At 39.1% G+C, this 20,859-nt stretch overlaps 1 protein-coding gene across 1 annotated transcript in view; it reads right to left on the minus strand.

Moving 5' to 3' along the window:
* LOC128664505 (ADAMTS-like protein 3) overlaps window positions 1–20,309 on the minus strand; it is a gene marked incomplete at its 5' end in the record, with an annotated part of 417,110 nt that extends 396,801 nt beyond the window's left edge. Inside the window, one exon of the mRNA XM_053719326.1 lies at window positions 20,177–20,309. Within this exon, the coding sequence (XP_053575301.1) occupies window positions 20,177–20,309 (133 nt within the window). The remainder of the gene's footprint in view (window positions 1–20,176) is intronic.
* Window positions 20,310–20,859: the final 550 nt, after the last annotated feature.

A 20,859-nucleotide genomic window follows, 5' to 3' on the forward strand; every position in this document is an offset into this window, starting at 1 on the left:
TTAGGAGTAAAAACTAAGTAGTAGAAGGATTAAAGACTGTAGGTTAATGGTTATAATAATTAGAACAATAAAGATATGTTAGGTACTGGAATATAAGCTAACTAAAAAAGGGAAGGGAGGAGAGAAGGAGTGTGGAGAAGGGAGAGGAAGGGGGGGGGGGAAGGAAATAATAGGCTAAATAAAGAAAGAACCTTTAAGTTACCTCAGTACGTACTAGACACTTGTAATGTGTATAATGATATATAGAGGAGAGTGCTTGACATGTATTTAAAGCTATAGAAGTATTATAACAAAATATATTCAATAGTTTATACATATTAGGCCTTTCCTATATTTTTTAATATTATTGGGACATAGATCACTTATTTATCTTAAATTATTTTCTATATATAGTTGCCATAGGGGGAGATTTGTTTTTTCGGTTTAACTTCCCCTATTTAATGTCTGTGTGTTTTGTTTTGTGTGTTTTTCCCTTCTATTTCCTTCTCTTTCTCTCTCCTACCTCATCTTCTTATACCTCAAGATATTATATATTGAGTCTAGTTAGCTGGTCTTTAACTGGAGATAAGAAAGATACATTACTATCCCAAAATGCAAAGGGACTTAATATCCCACAGAAACGCAATATAGCATTACATAGTTTCTTTAAAGAGAAAGGAGATATTATATTTGTCCAATAATCTAATTTTGCTAGTAATAAAGAGCCTACACTTACAAATAATTACTATCCAACCATATATCAGAGCACTAATATTTTAAATATTAATGGGGTTTGTATATTGTTACATAAAGATATACAGTTGTATGCAAAAGTTTAGGCACCCCTGATAATTTCCATGATTTTCATTTATAAATAATTCGGTGTTTGGATCAGCAATTTCATTTTGATCTATCACATAACGGAAGGACACAGTACTATTTCAGTAGTGAAATGAGGTTTATTGGATTAAGATAAAATGTGCAATATGCATCAAAACGAAATTAGACAGGTGCATACATTTGGACCCCTCAACAGAAATATTGCATCAATATTTAGTAGAGCCTCCTTTAGCAAAAATAACAACCTCTAGACGCTTCCTATAGCCTGTAATGAGTGTCTGGATTCTGGATGAAGGTATTTTGAACCATTCCTCCTTGCAAAACATCTCTAGTTTAGTTAGGTTTGATGGTTGCCGAGCATGAACAGCCCGCTTCAAATCACCCCATAGATTTTCAATGATATTCAGGTCTGGGGACTGGGATGGACATTCCAGAACATTGTACTTGTTCCTCTGCATAAATGCCAGAGTAGATTTTGAGCAGTGTTTTGGGTCGTTGTCTTGTTGAAATATCCAGCCCCGCCGTAACTTAAATTTTGTGATTTATTCCTCAACATTATTCTCAAGTATCTGCTGATATTGAGTGGAATCCATGCGACCCTCAACTTTAACAAGATTCCCAGTACCGGCACTGGCCACACAGCCCCACAGCATGATGGAACATCCACCAAATTTTACTGTGGGTAGCAAGTGTTTGTCTTGGAACGCTGTGTTCTTTTGCCGCTATGCATAACGCCCCTTGTTATGACCAAATAACTCAATCTTTGTTTCATCAGTCCACAGCACCTTCTTCCAAAATGAAGCTGGCTTGTCTAAATGTGCGTTTGCATACCTCAAGTGACTCTGTTTGTTGAGTGTGTGCAGAAAAGGCTTCTTCCGCATCACTCTGCCAAACAGCTTCTCCTTGTGCAAAGTGCGTTGAATTGTTGAACGATACACAGAGACACCATCTGCAGCAAGATGATGTTGTAGGTCTTTGGAGGTGGTCTGTGGGCTGTTTTTGACCGTGCCTTTGCCTCTCCGATATTTTACTTGGCCTGCCACTTCTGGCCTTAACAAGAACTGTGCCTGTGGTCTTCCATTTCCTCACAGCTTAAATCTCTGCGATAGTTTTTTTGTAGCTTTCCCCTAAACCATAATGTTTAACAATCTTTGTTTTCAGGTCATTTGAGAGTTGTTTTGAGGCCCCCATGTTGCCACTCTTCAGAGGAGAGTCAAAGAAAACAACAAGTTGCAATTGGCCACATTAAATACCTTTTCTCATGATTGGATGCACCTATCTATGAAGTTCAAGGCTTAATGGGCTCACCAAACCAATTGTGTGTTCCAATTAATCAGTGCTAGGTAGTTACAGGTATTCAAATCACCAAAATGACAAGGGTGCCCAAATTTATGTACCTGTCTAATTTTGTTTTGATGCATATTGCACATTTTCTGTTAATCCAATAAACCTCATTTTACTACTGAAATATTACTATGTCCTTCAGTTATTTGATAGATCAAAATGAAATTGCTGATCCAAACACCCAATTATTTATAAATTAAAATCATGGAAAATGTCAGGGGTGCCTAAACTTTTGCATACGTCTGTACCTTTTCAACTTATTTGAATGTAAAAGGACGCTGAGGGAAGATTTATTTGTCTAGTAGGACTGCTCTATTACAGACCAGTCACACTGGTGAATATACAGGGAGTGCAGAATTATTAGGCAAGTTGTATTTTTGAGGATTAATTTTATTATTGAACAACAACCATGTTCTCAATGAAGCCAAAAAACTCATTAATATCAAAGCTGAATAGTTTTGGAAGTAGTTTTTAGTTTGTTTTTAGTTATAGCTATTTTAGGGGGATATCTGTGTGTGCAGGTGACTATTACTGTGCATAATTATTAGGCAACTTAACAAAAAACAAATATATACCCATTTCAATTATTTATTTTTACCAGTGAAACCAATATAACATCTCAACATTCACAAATATACATTTCTGACATTCAAAAACAAAACAAAAACAAATCAGTGACCAATATAGCCACCTTTCTTTGCAAGGACACTCAAAAGCCTGCCATCCATGGATTCTGTCAGTGTTTTGATCTGTTCAGCATCAACATTGCGTGCAGCAGCAACCACAGCCTCCCAGACACTGTTCAGAGAGGTGTACTGTTTTCCCTCCTTGTAAATCTCACATTTGATGATGGACCACAGGTTCTCAATGGGGTTCAGATCAGGTGAACAAGGAGGCCATGTCATTAGATTTTCTTCTTTTATACCCTTTCTTGCCAGCCACGCTGTGGAGTACTTGGACGCGTGTGATGGAGCATTGTCCTGCATGAAAATCATGTTTTTCTTGAAGGATGCAGACTTCTTCCTGTACCACTGCTTGAAGAAGGTGTCTTCCAGAAACTGGCAGTAGGACTGGGAGTTGAGCTTGACTCCATCCTCAACCCGAAAAGGCCCCACAAGCTCATCTTTGATGATACCAGCCCAAACCAGTACTCCACCTCCACCTTGCTGGCGGACTGGAGCTCTCTGCCCTTTACCAATCCAGCCATGGGCCCATCCATCTGGCCCATCAAGACTCACTCTCATTTCATCAGTCCATAAAACCTTAGAAAAATCAGTCTTGAGATATTTCTTGGCCCAGTCTTGACGTTTCAGCTTGTGTGTCTTGTTCAGTGGTGGTCGTCTTTCAGCCTTTCTTACCTTGGCCATGTCTCTGAGTATTGCACACCTTGTGCTTTTGGGCACTCCAGTGATGTTGCAGCTCTGAAATATGGCCAAACTGGTGGCAAGTGGCATCTTGGCAGCTGCACGCTTGACTTTTCTCAGTTCATGGGCAGTTATTTTGCGCCTTGGTTTTTCCACACCCTTCTTGCGACCCTGTTGACTATTTTGAATGAAACGCTTGATTGTTCGATGATCACGCTTCAGAAGCTTTGCAATTTTAAGAGTGCTGCATCCCTCTGCAAGATAGCTCACTATTTTTGACTTTTCTGAGCCTGTCAAGTCCTTCTTTTGACCCATTTTGCCAAAGGAAAGGAAGTTGCCTAATAATTATGCACACCTGATATAGGGTGTTGATGTCATTAGACCACACCCCTTCTCATTACAGAGATGCACATCACCTAATATGCTTAATTGGTAGTAGGCTTTCGAGCCTATACAGCTTGGAGTAAGACAACATGCATAAAGAGGATGATGTGGTCAAAATACTCATTTGCCTAATAATTCTGCACTCCCTGTATATGCACCTAATCGAGGACATAAGTTATTTTTTAAGAAAATTATTAATCAAATACTAGATGTACATAAGGGTACATTAATCATAGGTGGATATTTTAACCTCCCTTTAGAACCTTTATTGGATTGTTCTAAATCCAAAAGCAATATTTCTAAACACATAATTAAATCAGTTACAACTAATCTAAGTTACAAACAACGGATTACCTTAAGGAGGCACAGGCCAAACTTAACTCTTTCTTAAATAAAGGGGCCCAACGTAGAGCTTTATTTCTTAAAAAAGTGTTTTTTAAAGGGGGCAACAAATCAGGTAAATTACTAGCAAGAGCGTTAAAAAAAAGAACATTACAAACATATATTTAAAAAATAATAGACAGTCAAGGTAAACAAGTAGTTGGGAGTCAGGGTATTGCTAATGAATTCCAAAAATATTACCAACAGTTATACAACCTTAATTTACAAAACAACTCTCAAGCATATCTAAAAGAGAAAATTACCTATATTAACAAAACAACTGTACCTACCATTTCTGAAACTCAAAAAAATATGTTAGATGAGCCCTTTTCTCTACAAGAGATTATACAGACTATTGAGACCCTTGCTACAGGAAAAAGTCCAGGCCCAGATGGGTTTAGTATAAATTATTATAAGATCTTCTCCGATATTCTTGCCCCTAAACTTTTTTTTTTATTCTCAATTCTCTTGGCACTGATTCTTCCTTCTTAAAAGAAATTCTAGAAGCTAGGATAATAGTGTTACCTAAACCAGGTAAAGATTCTAATGTACTAGCACATTTTAGACTAATCTCGCTTTTGAATAACAATGTTAAAATATATGACAAAATTATATCTAATAGAATAAATAAAATATTACCAGATATTATAAACATTGATCAAGTAGGATTTGTACCAAGAAGAGAAGCAAGAGATAACACTATCAAAGTTCTACATATAATAAAATATGCTAAATTACATAAGATCCCCTTAGTAACACTCTCACTAGATGCCGAAAAGGCATTTGATAGGCTTGACTGGTCTTTTTTAAAATTAACACTTAAAAAATTTGGTTTTGTGGAAAAAACCATCCAAGGCATATTTCATCTTTATGCATTACCTTCTGCCAAAGTGAAAGTTAATGGAGTATTTTAAGATTCGTTTAGTATTTCAAATGGCACGAGACAGGGATGCCCTCTGTCTCCCTTGCTATTTGTTATTTCAATGGAGATTTTAACAGCGAAATTACATTCCAATACAAATATTGAAGTTTTAAAAATAGGGAAACAAGAATATAAGATTTGTACAAGTGAAGAAAGAGTAAGGATGCTAAGAAAGCTAAAGATATCAGAGAAATACAAGTGGAGTTAATAGAGTGTTCTAACTCAAAAGTGAAAATATATATATATGTGTAGTGTTGATTAATAAGCAAATAAGCATTCATGTGAAAAAATATCTGAAAAATCATATAAAATGTATTAAATACTAAAATCTAAGAGAAATAAAAAAATGGAAAAATATAAATAAAAACCGAAGAGAGATGGATTAAATATAGGGACATCTCCCTAATGAGTGTACACAATCTAAAATATCAACAGGGGTAATTATACAAAGTCTAAAATCACAGTCTAAAATGACAGGGTGTGTACAGTATCATAAAATTAGCATTAGCATGTAGCTTTCCTAAATGTATACAATATGGTAAGCGAGTCAGACTGATACAAACAGCTAAGGTTAAACATAAAGATTAGGTAACTAAGAGGCAGATAATTGCAACATGAAATCTCCACATTGGCGTCTTTGGCAATTAAAAGTCCGTTGTGAGTAGCAAAGAAATATTGGTGACAAAATAAGCAAAGTTTGCAAAGTTTCACTCTTGAGCAAATGTATGACTTGTGGAACAATATTGCAGCAAAGTTATATGTGATCCTGAAGTAGGATGGTGCAATATGCAAAAGGAATGGTAGTTACCTTTAGCTCCTGTACCTCTGCAGAGTTGGTGCTGTGTGTCGGCTGTGGGTTTGTGGATCGACCGTGAGTTCACCTAATGTGACTTTGGCCTCTGACATCACGGGTGACACTTGGGGGGCTCGTCTCAGCCCAACAAACCAATTTTTCTGTGGTAAGGGGGATCCTTCCGTTCACTAGAGAATGATGTTAACCTCTTAATGAGAGTGAATCCGTGCTATCTTCTGCACTTAGTGCTATGCACGCAGGCAGTGGTTATTTTGCAGGATCAGGAAGTGATTGATAACCTGTGTTATGGAAATCCTGTAGAGTATAGCCAAAGTGTTTAAAGGTAGTAGATTTTCACAGCATTTTGAACACCTTTGTGTACTGTTAAAGGAGGTATTGGCTACTTTGGACAACTCAATACTTCTGTCGTTGTCAACCCGAAGAAGTCTAGTAAACTTAATAAATACTATGATGTTCCTTTCTCTGTGGAAGTTTTTCCTGTCCCAGACCGTGTGACAGATTATTTCACAGGAATGGGAGAAACCAGGGATTCCTTTCTCACCGTCTCCCATATTTAAAAAGATGTTTCCTGTTGCTGACTCTATTAAAGATTCTTGGCGCATGGTGCCTAAAGTAGAAGGGGCTATTTCTACACTGGCTAAGAGAACTACGATCCCTATAGAGGATAGTTGCTCCTTTAAGGATCCCATGGACAAAAAGCTGGAAGCTTATTTGAAGAAGATGTATGTTCATCAAGGTCTTCAATGGCAACCTGCAGTTTGTATTGCCACAGTAGCAAGTGCGGCATCTTATTGGTACAACACCTTGTCTGAATCAATTTTAGTAGAGACTCCATAGGAGAAGATACAAGATAGGATTAAGGCTCTCAGACTAGCCAATTCCATAATATCTAAAGCTAACATGCAAGTTATTAGACTGGGAGCCAAGATATCTGGTTTCACTGTCCTAGCCCGCAGGGCATTGTGGATAAAATCTTGGTCAGCTAATGTTACCAAGCTTCTGGTGCTTCCTTACAAGGGTAAAACCTTGTTCGGACCTGGTCTGGCAGAAATAATTTCTGATATTACGGGTGGAAAAGGGTCTTTTTTACCGCAAAACAAGAAGAACAGACTCAAAGTAATTTTCGTTCCTTTCGTAACTTCAAAAGGTCAAAAGTCTTTCTCTCCCTCTTCCAAGCAGGAGCAGTCCAAGTCTTCTTAAAAGCCCAATCAGTCTCAGAATAAGGGGAAGCAATCAAAGAAACCCTCAGCTGAGTGTAAGCCAGCATGAAGGGTCGGCCCCTGGTCCAGGATCGGATCAAGTGGGGGCAGACTTTCCCTGTTTTGTCAAGCATGGAGACGAGATCTCCCAGATCCTTGGGCTGTGGACATAGTATCTCAGGGTTACAAAATAGAATTCAAAACTTTCCCTCCCAGGGGCAGATTCCACCTCTCAAGATTATCTGCAGACCAGGTAAAAAGAGAGGCATTCTTGAACTGTGTTCAGCACCTTTCCTCCCTGAGAGTGATTGTTCCAGTTCCAGTAAGGGAACAGGGTCTAGGATTCTATTCAAATCTGTTCGTGGTGCCCAAAAAAAGGGAACTTTTCGACCCATTTTAGACTTAAAGTGCCTCTACAAGTTTCTCAGGGTACCATCCTTCAAAATGGAAACCATTCATTCCATTCTTCCTTTGGTCCAAGAGGGTCAGTTCATGACGACCATAGACCTGAAGGACGCATATCTTCATGTTCCCATCCACAGGGATCATCACAAATTCCTGAGATTCCCCTTTCTAGACAAACACTTTCAGTTTGTGGCTCTTCCATTTAGCCTTGCCACAGCTCCCAGAATTTTCTCAAAGGTTCTGGGGGCTTTCTTGGCAGTGATCAGGTCTTGGGGAATTGCAGTGGCGCCATTCCTGGACGACATATTGGTTCAGGTGCCATCTTTTCAACAAGCAAACTCTCATACAGAGATATTGTTGTCCTTTCTACGTTCCCACGGTTGGAAATTGAATCTGGAAAAGAGTTCCCTTGTTCCAGCTACAAGAATGGTTTTCTTAGGGACCATAATAGATTCCCTATCTATGAAGGAGGTCAGAAAATCCAGAATGCTCTCTTCTTGCCTCGCTCTACAGTCTACTGTTCGGCCATCAGTGACTCAATGTATGGAGGTAATTGGGCTGATGGTCACTTCCATGGACATCATTTCCTTTGCTCGATTCCATTTGAGAGCTCTGCAATTATGCATGCTCAGACAATGGAACGGAGACCATTCAGATCTGCCTCAGAGGATAGATCTAGACCAGTCAACAAGAGACTCTCTACTGTGGTGGCCTTCCTGGGTGTTTGTGGCCATGGATGCCAGCCTGCTATGCTGGGGAGCAGTCTGGGACTCGTTAAAGTTGCAGGGACTATGGACTCAGGAGGAGTCTGCTCTCCCCATAAACATCTTGGAATTGAGAGCAATTTACAATACTCTGATGGCTTGGCCTCAATTGTCCTTAGCCCGGTTTATCAGGTTGCAGCGGGACAAAATCACCTCAATGGCTTACATCAACTACCAGGGAGGAACTCGGAGTTCCTTAGCCATGAAGGAGGTGGCACGGATTATTCAGTGGGCGGAAGCTCACAGTTGTTGTCTATCTGCCATCCACATTTCTGCAGTGGACAACTAGGAAGCAGATTTCCTGAGCAGACAGATATTTCATCCCGGGGAGTGGGCTCTCCATCCGGAGGTGTTCTCCAGGTTAACCCTCAAATGGGGGTGCCAAAGTTGGATCTCATGGCATCTCGGCATAATGCCAAGCTTCCAAGGTATGGTTCAAGGTCAAGAGATCCTCAGGCCGCTCTGATAGATACTCTGGCGGTTCCTTGGGATTTTGGTCTAGTATACCTGTTTCCTCTGTTTGAGCTCCTTCCCTGAGTTATTGCTCGTATCAAACAGGAGAGAGCATCAGTAATTCTAATAGCTCCTGCATGGCCTCGCAGGATCTGGTATGCAGACCTAGTGGAGATGTCATCATGGTCATTGAGACCATGATCCAGGCTCACAAGAATGTTACTTGAAAAATTTACCATAAGGTATGGCGTAAATACCTTTATTGGTGTGAATCTAAGGACTACTCTTGGACTAGGGTCAGGATTCCTAGAATTTTGTCTTTTCTCTAGGAAGGTCTGGAGAAAGGGTTGTCAGTCAGTTCTCTGAAAGGTCAGATTTCTGCATTATCTATTTTGTTACACAAGCGTCTGGTGGATGTGCCAGATGTTCAATCTTTTTGTCAGGCCCTGGTCAGAATCAAGCCTGTGTTTAAACTTAATCTTGTCTTTAAAGTTTTGCAGCAGGCTCCATTTGAGCCAATCCATTCCATAGATATTAAGTTGCTATCTTGGAAGGTTTTGTTTCTTATTGCTATCTCTTCTGCTCAGAGAGTTTAGGAACTCTTGGCTTTGCAGTGTGATTCTCCTTACCTTATCTTTCATGCGGATAAGGCGGTTCTTTATACTAAATAGTTTTTTTTTCCTAAAGTGGTTTCGGATAGAAATATTAATCAGGAAATTGTTGTTCCTTCTCTCTGTCCCAATCCTTCTTCTAATAAAGAACGTCTGTTGCTCAATTTGGATGTTGTGCGTGCTCTAAAATTCTACATACAGGCGACTAAGGATTTTCACCAGTCTTCTGCCCTGTTTGTTTGTTTCTTAGGAAAGTGTAAGGGTCAAAAGGCTACTGCTACTTCTCTTTCCCTCTGGTTGAGAAGTATAATTCGTTTTGCTTGTGAGACTGCTGGACAGCAGCCTCCTGAGAGAATAACAGCTCATTCCACTAGGGCTGTCTCCTCTTCTTGGGCTTTCAAAAATGAAGCTTCTGTGAAACAGATTTGCAAGGCTGCAACTTGGTCCTCTCTGCATACTTTTTTCAAATTTTACAAATTTGATACTTTTGCCTCGGCTGGGGTCTCTTTTGGGAGAAAGGTTCTTCAAGTGGTGGTGCCTTCTGTTTAGGTCTGCCTGTCTTGTTCTCCCTCCCTGTTCATTCTGTGTCCCCCTTGGGTATTGGTTCCCACTAGTAACTGAATGACGTTGTGGACTCTCCATATCTTAGGAAAGAAAACAAAATTTATGCTTACCTGATAAATTTCTTTCTTTCCAGATATGGAGAGTCCACAACCCAACCATTTATTAAGACAGTGATTTTTTACTAAACCACAGGCACCTCTACACCTTTGTGTTATTCCTTTTCCATTTCCCTTCGGTCGAATAACTGGGGATTAAGTGTAGGGGAGTGACACTTAAAGTGAAAGTAAATTTTTCTGGTCTGCAACACATAGATATATTCTATAACAATAATATATTGAGATCGCTATGTTTTTTTTTTTTTTATATTACTAATGTGACTTTATTATTTTATTTATATTTTTTATACCGTGACCATCCTTGCTCCGCCCACCCTTTACTTCCTATCTTTTGGTGCCTTTACGTATAGAGCGGTCCCACCCGCTCTATACGTAGTAGAAATGTGCGTTCACGAGCACAGAACGCATTGCGCATGCGCAAATAGTCGATTGTGACTGCAATGCGCATGCGATTTTCTTCTTATCACCCGGTCTTCAGATACAAAGCTAAGCGCATGCGCGAATCGGGAACGAGCCTCCGACATAATCCTAGGTACAATAGCTTTGCCGCATGCGCAATTGATTAGATTGTCTTATGACGTAGCTTCACGGCCGCCGATCGGCCAGAAAGTCAATTGGAAGGAAAAAAAACGTGACCAGGAAGTAAAATGGCTATAGAAAAACGGGCTGATTTGAAATTCGGAAAAATTGCACTTTATTTCCTGTGAAAAAGGTATTTAGATCAAACTTTCAAAAAAACGATGAATTAAACTCCTATTATTTTTAACTAAACTATGTAACTGGGTATAGCAGACCACCTAACTTTACTTTCACTTTAACAGCTTTGCTGTGGTGCTCTTTGCCTCCTCCTGCTGGCCAGGAGTGATATTCCCACTAGAAATTGAATGACATTGTGGACTCTCCATATCCGGAAAGAAAGAAATTTATCAGGTAAGCATAAATGTTGTTTTTATCAAAAACGTAAAATTTGTATGTAAATTACACAGGAATAAATCATATCAAATATGCACAGCGCAAATCATAGTTTAAGTACACTGGAACTGGTACAAAAAACAAAGCGTAATGGTTGTTTTTTCATAAAATGGGCTGTACATGGCCGTTCTAGGGGTGGATATGAAATTGTCTCTCTCTCTAATCCCAGCGTAAAGATTTTCACACTACAGATCTTCTTCTCGCCAACTAAAAGGTGGCAAGCTTTTCTCAAAACACAGAAAATACTTATTACCTTAATAGACAAACACATGCATACGAAAATTTAGGCGACTGAAAGATGCTAAATGCAGAAATCATTTTAAAGTAACATATTGGCTTCCGGGTTTACTTTTTAAACTGTGCCCCCTGCTCACTGCTCACTTCCCCCTACACAGCAGTTTCCCTTTCTAGCGAGCTCCATTAATTTCAATAGGAGACATCTCGCCACTCACAGGGACTGAGGTCTGAACTTGCAAGGTTTAGATCATCATCACTAAGAGAGAACAATGGCAAATGAACATTTCAGTACTCTCTATTTCACATGACATAATGAAGGTAAAGGAGTTATCTGTAAACTATTTATTACGCTACAGTAGGTAAAATGGATTATTTTAAAAAAGATAAACACTGTTCCTTTAAAATGTATAAATGTACCATCTTGCTAATCATTTCAAATTAAGTCAATTTTGCTGCAATTAGCTACAATAATAGTAATTAATTTAAGGCTCCCTATCTAAAAAGGCATTATTCCAATCCATTACAGTTTACTATGCAAAAACTAAGTATTCAAGTTTTAGCAATATATGGAAGTTCTGTGCATAGCTGCTTAGCTGATGACAATAAGGGGAAACACAGGCAGCATTTACATTGGTGTCAATAATGCATTTTTGTCAGCCTTTAATGTCTACTGGCAATTTATATTGTACAGATAAAAATTTACATTGTACAGGTAAAAAATATGACTAAGGCAAGTAGACATCCTGTACACCGACTATGTTTACAGCGCCGCGGAATCTGTTGGCGCTCTACAAATACCTGATAATAATAATAATAATAATAAAGTAGACAGTAAGGCACAAAGATGTGCGAAAATGTCAGCAAAAAAATAAAAAAATATTTTATAGAATAAAAAAAGACATATTAAACAGTATCTCAACCAGTGATCTACACTACAGCAAAAACAAAAATCAACATAGCAGGGTTGACAGTAACTCTTATAGATGAGAGCTACTGTGTTAAAGGGATATTAAACCCACATTTTTTCTTTTACATTTAGCCCCCAATCAGCAAGCACTACCCAGGTGCTGAGCCTAAAATGGACGGGCTCCTAAACTTTCATTCCTGTTTTTCAAATAAATATTGATAAAAGGATTAAATTAGAAAGTTACTTAAAACTGCATGTTCTATCTGAATCATGAAAGAAAAAAATTGGGTTTAGTATCCCTTTAGGAGACCAACCGTAGGAAAGGAATGGAACCTGTAAAAATGAAATCTGATTCCTCACAAAAGAAAAAAATGAAAGTATGATTGTCTTGCTATAAAAATGTGTATACATTTATATACTTTATCTTATTAACCTTTCTTAAACATTAAGGAGATAACAGCTGTAAAAACCAGTAGTTTTAAACAAATAATTTGCATCCTCAGCATCCAGCTGGCAAAGGTCCCATTTGTCAAATAATTACAGAATCATTCACTGCAATAATTCCTTTCTTTTAGGAAACATTTTAGCCTTTTATTCATATTATTACAGATTATGTCTCTCCGGGGAATCATATGTAGTACATGACCTTATATTTTATGACTTCATTGCTGAGATGTTTAAAGATGGAGAGTAAACTAAGAAAAAGACTAATCTGATTCCCAGCAAAGATATGGTATGAGCAATGAACTGGCAAAGATCTCCCTCGATACTTTATTCATTCCACTGACATTGTGAGACATACTTTCATAAACAAAATCTAATTTTCCCTTTTGTTTTTTTATATATGTAATAATTATTAAATGTATTTTCCATGTTTCATTGTCGCCAGGCTGTAGGGCCTATCATTTCTAGTATTGGCCTAGATTTCAGTCTTGCCTTAGATCATGGACATTAATATGTTTATGTTTTTTATTACTTGGCTAAAATTACTCATTGGTTACACCAGTATTCAAAACCGGCTGAAACTCAAGTCTTTGAATCTGTAGAGCTTGTGTACTTGTAATGCCTTCATTTAAGACCTATAAAAGTCTTTGATAATCAGAGTCAGAACAGAGTTGTTCTGAGATGCATCATTTCACTGGCTCTAATATTAAAGGGATATGAAACCCTAAATGTATCTTTTATGATTTAGACAGAGCTTAATGTTTTAAACAACATTGTAATTTACTTTTTATATTTGCTTCAACCTCTTAGTATCCTTTGTTGAAGGAGCAGCAATGCACTACCGGGAGCTAACGCGAAAGAGCTGGTGAGCCAATGACAAGAGGCATATATGTACAGCCACCAATCAGCAGCAAGCTCTTAGTAGTACATTTCTGTTCCTGAGCCTACCTTGGTATGTGTCTCAACAAAGATACCTAAAGAACTAAGCAAATTAAATAATAGAATAAAATTAGAACTTTGTTTAAAAAGAAACGCTCTATCTGAACTATAAAACTTTAATTTTGACTTCCCTGTCCATTTAAGCATTGTGGGGCTAAATCCAATAATCACTAATTAACCCCCATATCACAGGATCCTACAAAAACAGTATAATAATGCTCTTTTTGAGAGCCTTTTTATATTGAGTAAAAAGTATTGGATATGCAGGCTTGCTTAAAAGCATCCAATTGGCAAACATTATGAACTCATTATTGTAATTAATTCTACTGTAGGATCCCAAGGTCAGAACTGTGTCTGCATGGGGCAGCTAACTAATATAATTTTGTATGTATGTTATTAAAAAGAGCTAAAGATCAGAATTACAATGAACTGCGACGTAAGTTAAAGGGATATGAAACCCAAAATATTTATTTCATGATTCAGATAGAGCATACAATTTTAAACAACTTTCTAATTTACTTCTATTATTATTTTTTCTTATATTTTGTTAAAAAGTAGTGACGTATGCTTAGGAGCTGGTGATAACATTTAAAGTACATATGACCCGCTGCCAATACGGCAGTAAACCACGTTCACATACATGTCATGGGCAGTATTGAGCCCATTTATCAAGCTGCAAAAGCAGCTTTGGGTGACCAGAGTTTAAAGCTTGTCGGAAACTATAGTTAAATAGTCTTAAGACCACTGCTGCCTAACCTGTCCGCCACATAAAAGGTGGTGGATTGAAATCATCCTAATCATCATGATCTGATCTGACCAGGATGATTGACAGCCCCTGCTAGCTAATGTTAAATGCAGACCGCGTATGCTTTCAGCTCGCAGCAATGTCTAGCGGACATGATTCATGGTAGCGTAATATGTCCACCCGACCTATGATAAATGGAGCCATAAATGTATCTCTAGTAAAGTAAATATTGTGTGTATTTGTGACTGGGATAATGACATAGAACAGTGCTGTAAATAGGTTATAATATGTGCCACTGTCATTGTTTCCTTAAACCTTTCTCTGGTGGGATACGCAGGAACACCAACTGTTTAGATCATTCTTTACAGATCTACATCCACTTCATGTGTCATCATTGCAAACAACTTTGTGTGATGCTACAATATAAAACAAGGTTAGTATTTGCAAGAGATTTGCAGAGTAACCACTAGGGAAGAAATCAGTCATCTGAATACATAGATAAATCCACAAGAGAAGGACTATGACAGTCATTCAAAGAACAAAAATTAAATGTAGGGAATACTTCATAGTAAGTAGCAGAACTTTTAGTGGAAATGTCCCTTCAATTTAATGTGTACAGTATCCTGAACACCTGATGGATACTGCACTTTTAATACATTTCAGCACAATTTTATTATTATTATTATCAGGTATTTGTAGAGCGCCAACAGATTCCACAGCACTATGACATAGGTGGTATACAAAATAACATTTACAGGGGTCAAGTGGGAAGAGGTCAAGTGGGTAGAGGGCCCTGCCGAGAGTTGTGCTGTTGTAGTAGGCTCTTATGAATGTGAACTACAAACAGCTGGGCTCATAGGCTTACATGATATGGGGTTTAAGGGTATAGCAGTGGAGATACGAAGGTTAGTGTTGGTTGTATGCATCCCTGAATAGTTGAGTCTTCAGGGAGTGCTTGAAGCTTTCAAAACTAGGGAAGAGTCTTGTGGAGTGAGGCAGATAGTTCCATACGATGGGAGCCAGTCTGGAAAAGTCTTGTAAACGGGAATGTGATGGGGTAACAAGAGAGGAGGAGAGGAGGACATCATGAGCGGAGCGAAGGGGACGGGAGGGAGGGAGAGTATCTGGAGACAAGGTCTGAGATATAGGGTGGAGCAGTGCAGTTGAGGGCTTTGTATGTCAGAGTGAAAATTTTGTGTTTAATCCTGGAGGCAAGAGGAAGCCAGTGAAGGGATTGGCAGAGAGGTGCAGCAGATGAAGAGCGACATGTAAGGAAGATGAGCCTGGCAGAGGCATTCATTATGGATTGTAAAGGAGCTAGGCGGCAGCTAGGGAGACTAGAGAGGATGGAGTTGCAATAGTCAAGGTGGAAAAAGGATGATAGAGTGGATAAAAATCTTAGTTGTGTCTTGTGTAAGGAAATGTCTAATTTTAGAGATGTTTTTTATGGTGGAAGCGGCAGGAGTTAGCCAAAGACTTAATGTGAGGAGTAAAAGAGGAGTCAAGTGTGCCCCAAGACATCGGGCATGTGGGGTTGGGGTAATGATGGAGTTATCAACAGTTATAGAGAAATAGGGGGTGGAGATTTTGGAAAATAAGGAGCTCAGTTTTGGAGAAATTTAGCTTGAGGTAGTGAGAGGACATCCAAGATGAGATCTGAGAGAGACAGTTAGTGACACGGGTTAGCAAGGAAGGAGATAATTCTGGTGCAGAGAGGTAGATTTGGGTATCATTGGCATACAAATGATAATGAAACTTGTGGGACTTTATTAAGGAACCTAATGATGATGTGTAGATTGAGAAGAGAAGAGACCGAGGACAGAGCCTTGCCGTACCCCAACAAAAAGAGGTAACGGGGCAGAGGATGCCCCAGAGAAGTCTACACTAAAGGTATGGTTAGACAGATAGGAAGAGAACCACGAGAGAGCAGTGTCACAGATGCCGAAGGAATGGAGGGTTTGGAGCAAAAGAGGGTGGTCGACAGTATCAAAGACTGGAGACAGATCAAGGAGGATAAGCAGAGAGAAGTGGCCTTTGGATTTTGCTGTAAGTAGTTTGCTGGTAGCCTTAACAATTGCTGTCTATGTGGAGTGTAGGGGTCGAAATCCAGATTGCAGTGGGTCAAGGAGGGAGTTTAATGTAAGGAAATAAGATAGACGTGCATATACTAGCTTTTCAAGATGCTTTGAGGCAAGAAGTAGTAGGGAAATAGGGCGGTAGATGGATGGGGAGGTTGGATCAAGAGAGGGTTTTTTTAAAGATAGGTGTGACCAGTTCATGTTTAAGAGATGAGGGAAATATACCAGTGCTGAGGGAGAGGTTGAAAATGTGTGTGAGTATAGGGGTAAGGGTAGAAGAGAGGGATATGAGTAGCTGTGAGGGGATGGGGTCAAGGGGACAGGAAGTGAGGTGAGAGTATAAGGGCAGAAGCTTTTTCTTCTGTAATAGGGGAAAAAGAGCTACATTTTTGGCTATGTGGGTTTTAGATGATTGTGAGCTTTTCAGGGTGGGAGACCGGTAGTATGTTGAGAGCCAATTTCTTTACTGATGGGGGCGATTTTGTTGTTGAAGTAGCTGGCAAAATCTTGAGCTGAGAGAGAAGTTGTAGTGGGAGGTGGGGGTGGGCAGAGAAGAGTATTGAATATGGAGAACAAACGTTTTGGTTTTGAAGAAGGAGAAGAGATAAGAGTAGAGAAGTAATGTTGCTTATATAGATTAAGGGCAGAATAGTAAGAGTTCAAGATGAACTTATAGTGAAGAAAGTCAGCTGAACTCTGAGATTTCCTCCAGTGTCACTCAGCAGTACAGCAACATCTGCGTAGGTACCATGTCACACGAGTATGCCAAGGCTGAGGATGAGTGTATGATTTCCGAGCTATGGTAGGTGGGATCAGATTGTCAAGGACCGATGTAAGAGAGGAGTTATAGAGGCAGATAGATTCATCAGGGCAGGAAGAGGAGGGGATGGAGAGAGGAGAGGTTTGAGAGAGCTAGCGAGCTATTGCTGATCAAATTACTTGATTTTTCTGTGAAGTTTGGTGTGAGGGGTAGAAGGAGGGAGAGTTGTAGAATGGGAAGTGATGTTACAAGTGAGGAGGTGATGTTTAGAAAGAGGAAAAGGGGAGTTTGTGAAGTTTGAGATAGTGCATCGATAGCTGAAAATCAGATCAAGGGAGTGACCACCTTTGTGAGTGGGAGAGTCAGTCCATTGTGACAGGCATAATTTGCATAAATAAAAAGAGAGAAGCGCTCAACCTGGGAACAAACAATAGTATAATAGCTTGTTCTATGGCTAGTTACCACCAAAGAAGCAGCCTCTTTTTGCTCAACATGTGCCTTTTACAGAGAAAAACTTTCCTATAGCATATCAGTCTGATCCTGACTTAACAGTAAAGTCCAGCCCCGAAATACCAGGCAATCCCTATCTGAACGAGAGAAGCAGCAAAACCCCAGATTTATGTTTCAGCCTATTGTGGGCCTTGTCAGTGAGGTGCAACCATATCCCTATAGGCACACTGAGCAACAGGTCCACGTCTGGATTCCTGCATCGCACTTAGGGAGACTTCCCTAAGAGTCATAATTTGCATAAATAAAAAGACAGAAGCGCTCAACCTGTGAAAGGCACATGTTGAGCAAAAAAAGGGAGCTTCTTGGGTGGTAACCAGCCATAGAACAAGCTATTATGCTATTGTTCGTTCCCAGGTTAAGCGCTTCTCTCTTTTCATTTATGCAAATTATGACTCTTAGGGAAGTCTCCCTAAGTGTGATGCCTGAATCCAGACTTGCCAAGTGTGCCAAGAGGGATATGGCTGCACCTCCCTGACAAGGCCCACACTAGGCCGAAATGTACGTCTGGGGTTTTGCTGTTTCTCTAGTTCAGAGAGCAATTGCTTGGTATTTCGGGGCTGGACTGTACTGTTAAGTCAGGATCAGACTGATATGCTACAGGAAAGTTCTTATCTGTGAAAGGCACATGTTAAACAAAAAGAGGCTGCTTCTTGGGTGGTAACTAGCCATAGAACAAGCTATTATGCTATTGTTCGTTCCCAGGTTGAGCACTTTTTATTTATGCAAATTATGATTCTTAAGGAAGTCTCCCTAAGTGTGATGCTGGAATCCAGACGTGGACTCGTTGCTCAGTGTGCCTAGAGGGATATGGCTGCAGCTCACTGATGGGGCTCACACTAGGCCGAAACATGTCTGGAATTTTGCTGTTTCTCTCGTTCAGAGAGGGATTGCCTGGTATTTCGGGTCTGGACTGCACTGTTAAGTCAGGATCAGACTGATATGCTACAGGAAAATTTGTCTCTGTGAAAGACACATGTTGATCAAAAAGAGGCTGCTTCTTGGGTGGTAACTAGCCATAGAACAAGCTAGTATGCTATTGTTCATTCCCAGGTTGAGTGCTTCTCTCTTTTTATGTATAGGAATAAAAAGATATTGAGCATTTTTACAATAGTCAAACAGTGGATAAAAAACAGTATTAAAACAGAACTTGCCGTATCCCTTGTTTAATTCTTGTATAATTGTTTGTGCCTCACTTATAAATGTTCACACAAGACATGTGAACAGATGATCTTACAATACTGGTATCTAAGCTTGCAATACTAACCTCTGCATTGCTTCCCCTTAGCAGTGTTACATTTATAGGCCAGAGCATTCAGCTGATTGCAATAAATTAGGTAATGACATGATCAAAGACAGTCAAAAGGCCAATAGAAAAGTTTGATTCAGGGTGAGATAAGTAAAAACAGACAACAGAATTTGGGGGAAGCTGGGGTTATACCATTAGTGAAATTATAAATTTAGTAATAATAAGTATTGACAAGGTTTGAACATCACATAGATAAAGGCAAGACATCAGACGAGTAAATACATAACTTATTACACAGACTACACATACCAAAAGAGAGACTTGCTATACAAATGACACAGGGAACAGGGATTTTGGCCGGAGTTTAAATGCAGGGACCCAATTCACATACCAAAAGAGAGAGTTGCTATACAAATGACACAGGAAACAGGGATTTTGGCAGGAGTTGAATGCAGGGACCCAATTCACATACCAAAAGAGAGACTTGCTATGCAAATGACACAGGAAACAGGGATTTTGGCAGGAGTTGAATGCAGGGACCCAAGTCACATACCAAAAGAGAGACTTGCTATACAAAAGACACAGGAAACAGGGATTTTGGCAGGAGTTAAATGCAGGGACCAAATTCACACGCCAAAAGAGAGACTTGCTTTATAAATGACACAGGAAACAGGGATTTTGGCAGGAGTTGAATGCAGGGATCCAATTCACATACAGAAAGAGAGACTTGCTATACAAATGACACACATGAGACAGAACAACACACCTGATGTGTCTCATCAAGTTTCTCAGTTTTCTTTCAACTTTCAGTCATCACCTTTTTATTTATAAGTCTTTCAAAAATTATAGAAATGAAGTAAAGATGATGTATGTTATATTTAAAAGTTTTTTACTTTACTTTTTGTATAAAAATAAGATTCTTGTGTTCATATTTTCACTAGATAGAATAGTTTAAATTAAACTGAATTTAGTTTTTAATTCTGTTGTTTTAAAATGAAGAGATATTGGGTACGGATGTATAGTCTTTTTATTTCGGCCCTTACATGCTGGATATGGTAAAAGTATGATACCAGACATTTGTTTTTTATGATGGATAGATAAATAGACAGACAGACAGATACAATACTGTTGACATATCAAATACTTAAAAACAACAATAGTAGAACAACTAATACCAAGAAAATAAAAACTCTCTTACTTTTTTCAGGGGAAACATGAGACTTAGACTGCCCCCTCACCAGCCTGCATGTGGAAGCATCTCCAGCACAAACTCCACAGTTGTCTTCCTTGGCATTGCTCCCAAGCTGCCGATCACAGCCCACTGCCTGCCAATATCAAAACAAAGTCAGTAGGAAGGCAACGTTATAGTACACATGTTCTGGTTTCTGGAATTTTATACATTATGTTATCCTTTTAATTTTATGAGTTGGCCTCCTTATGTCCAGTGGCGGTTCCAAACCCATAAGTAGCACCCACTAAGCTGAGAATGCTCCATATATTGTGTGCTGTCTGTGTCTTTCAGTTTTTTCTCCAACTTTTGTTAGCCCCCCAAATATTAAATTCTGAACCGCCACAGATTATGCCAGAGCCCACCTTGCTTCACAGTTTAGCAAACCTAATCCTACAGTTTGGTATGAATTCTAAAAATGCAAGGTAAATCCCAGGAACAGCAGGCAAAGTGTATTATTATTTTCCTCTCTTTGTTTTTTTGTCTTTTAATTCCCCCCATAAACTCTTTAAATTGTTACATTTTAGTAAGTGGTCAAACAGTAATCAGAAACGTCTTCCTTGATTATTTATGTAATACCAATAGTTATATTCAGTAGTATAAGAGTTTTCTCTTTAGTAGGTAAACCATTTCCTTTTCCAATATAATGCTAT

This window comes from Bombina bombina, chromosome 6 (assembly GCF_027579735.1).
Source record: "Bombina bombina isolate aBomBom1 chromosome 6, aBomBom1.pri, whole genome shotgun sequence".
NCBI lineage: Eukaryota > Metazoa > Chordata > Amphibia > Anura > Bombinatoridae > Bombina > Bombina bombina.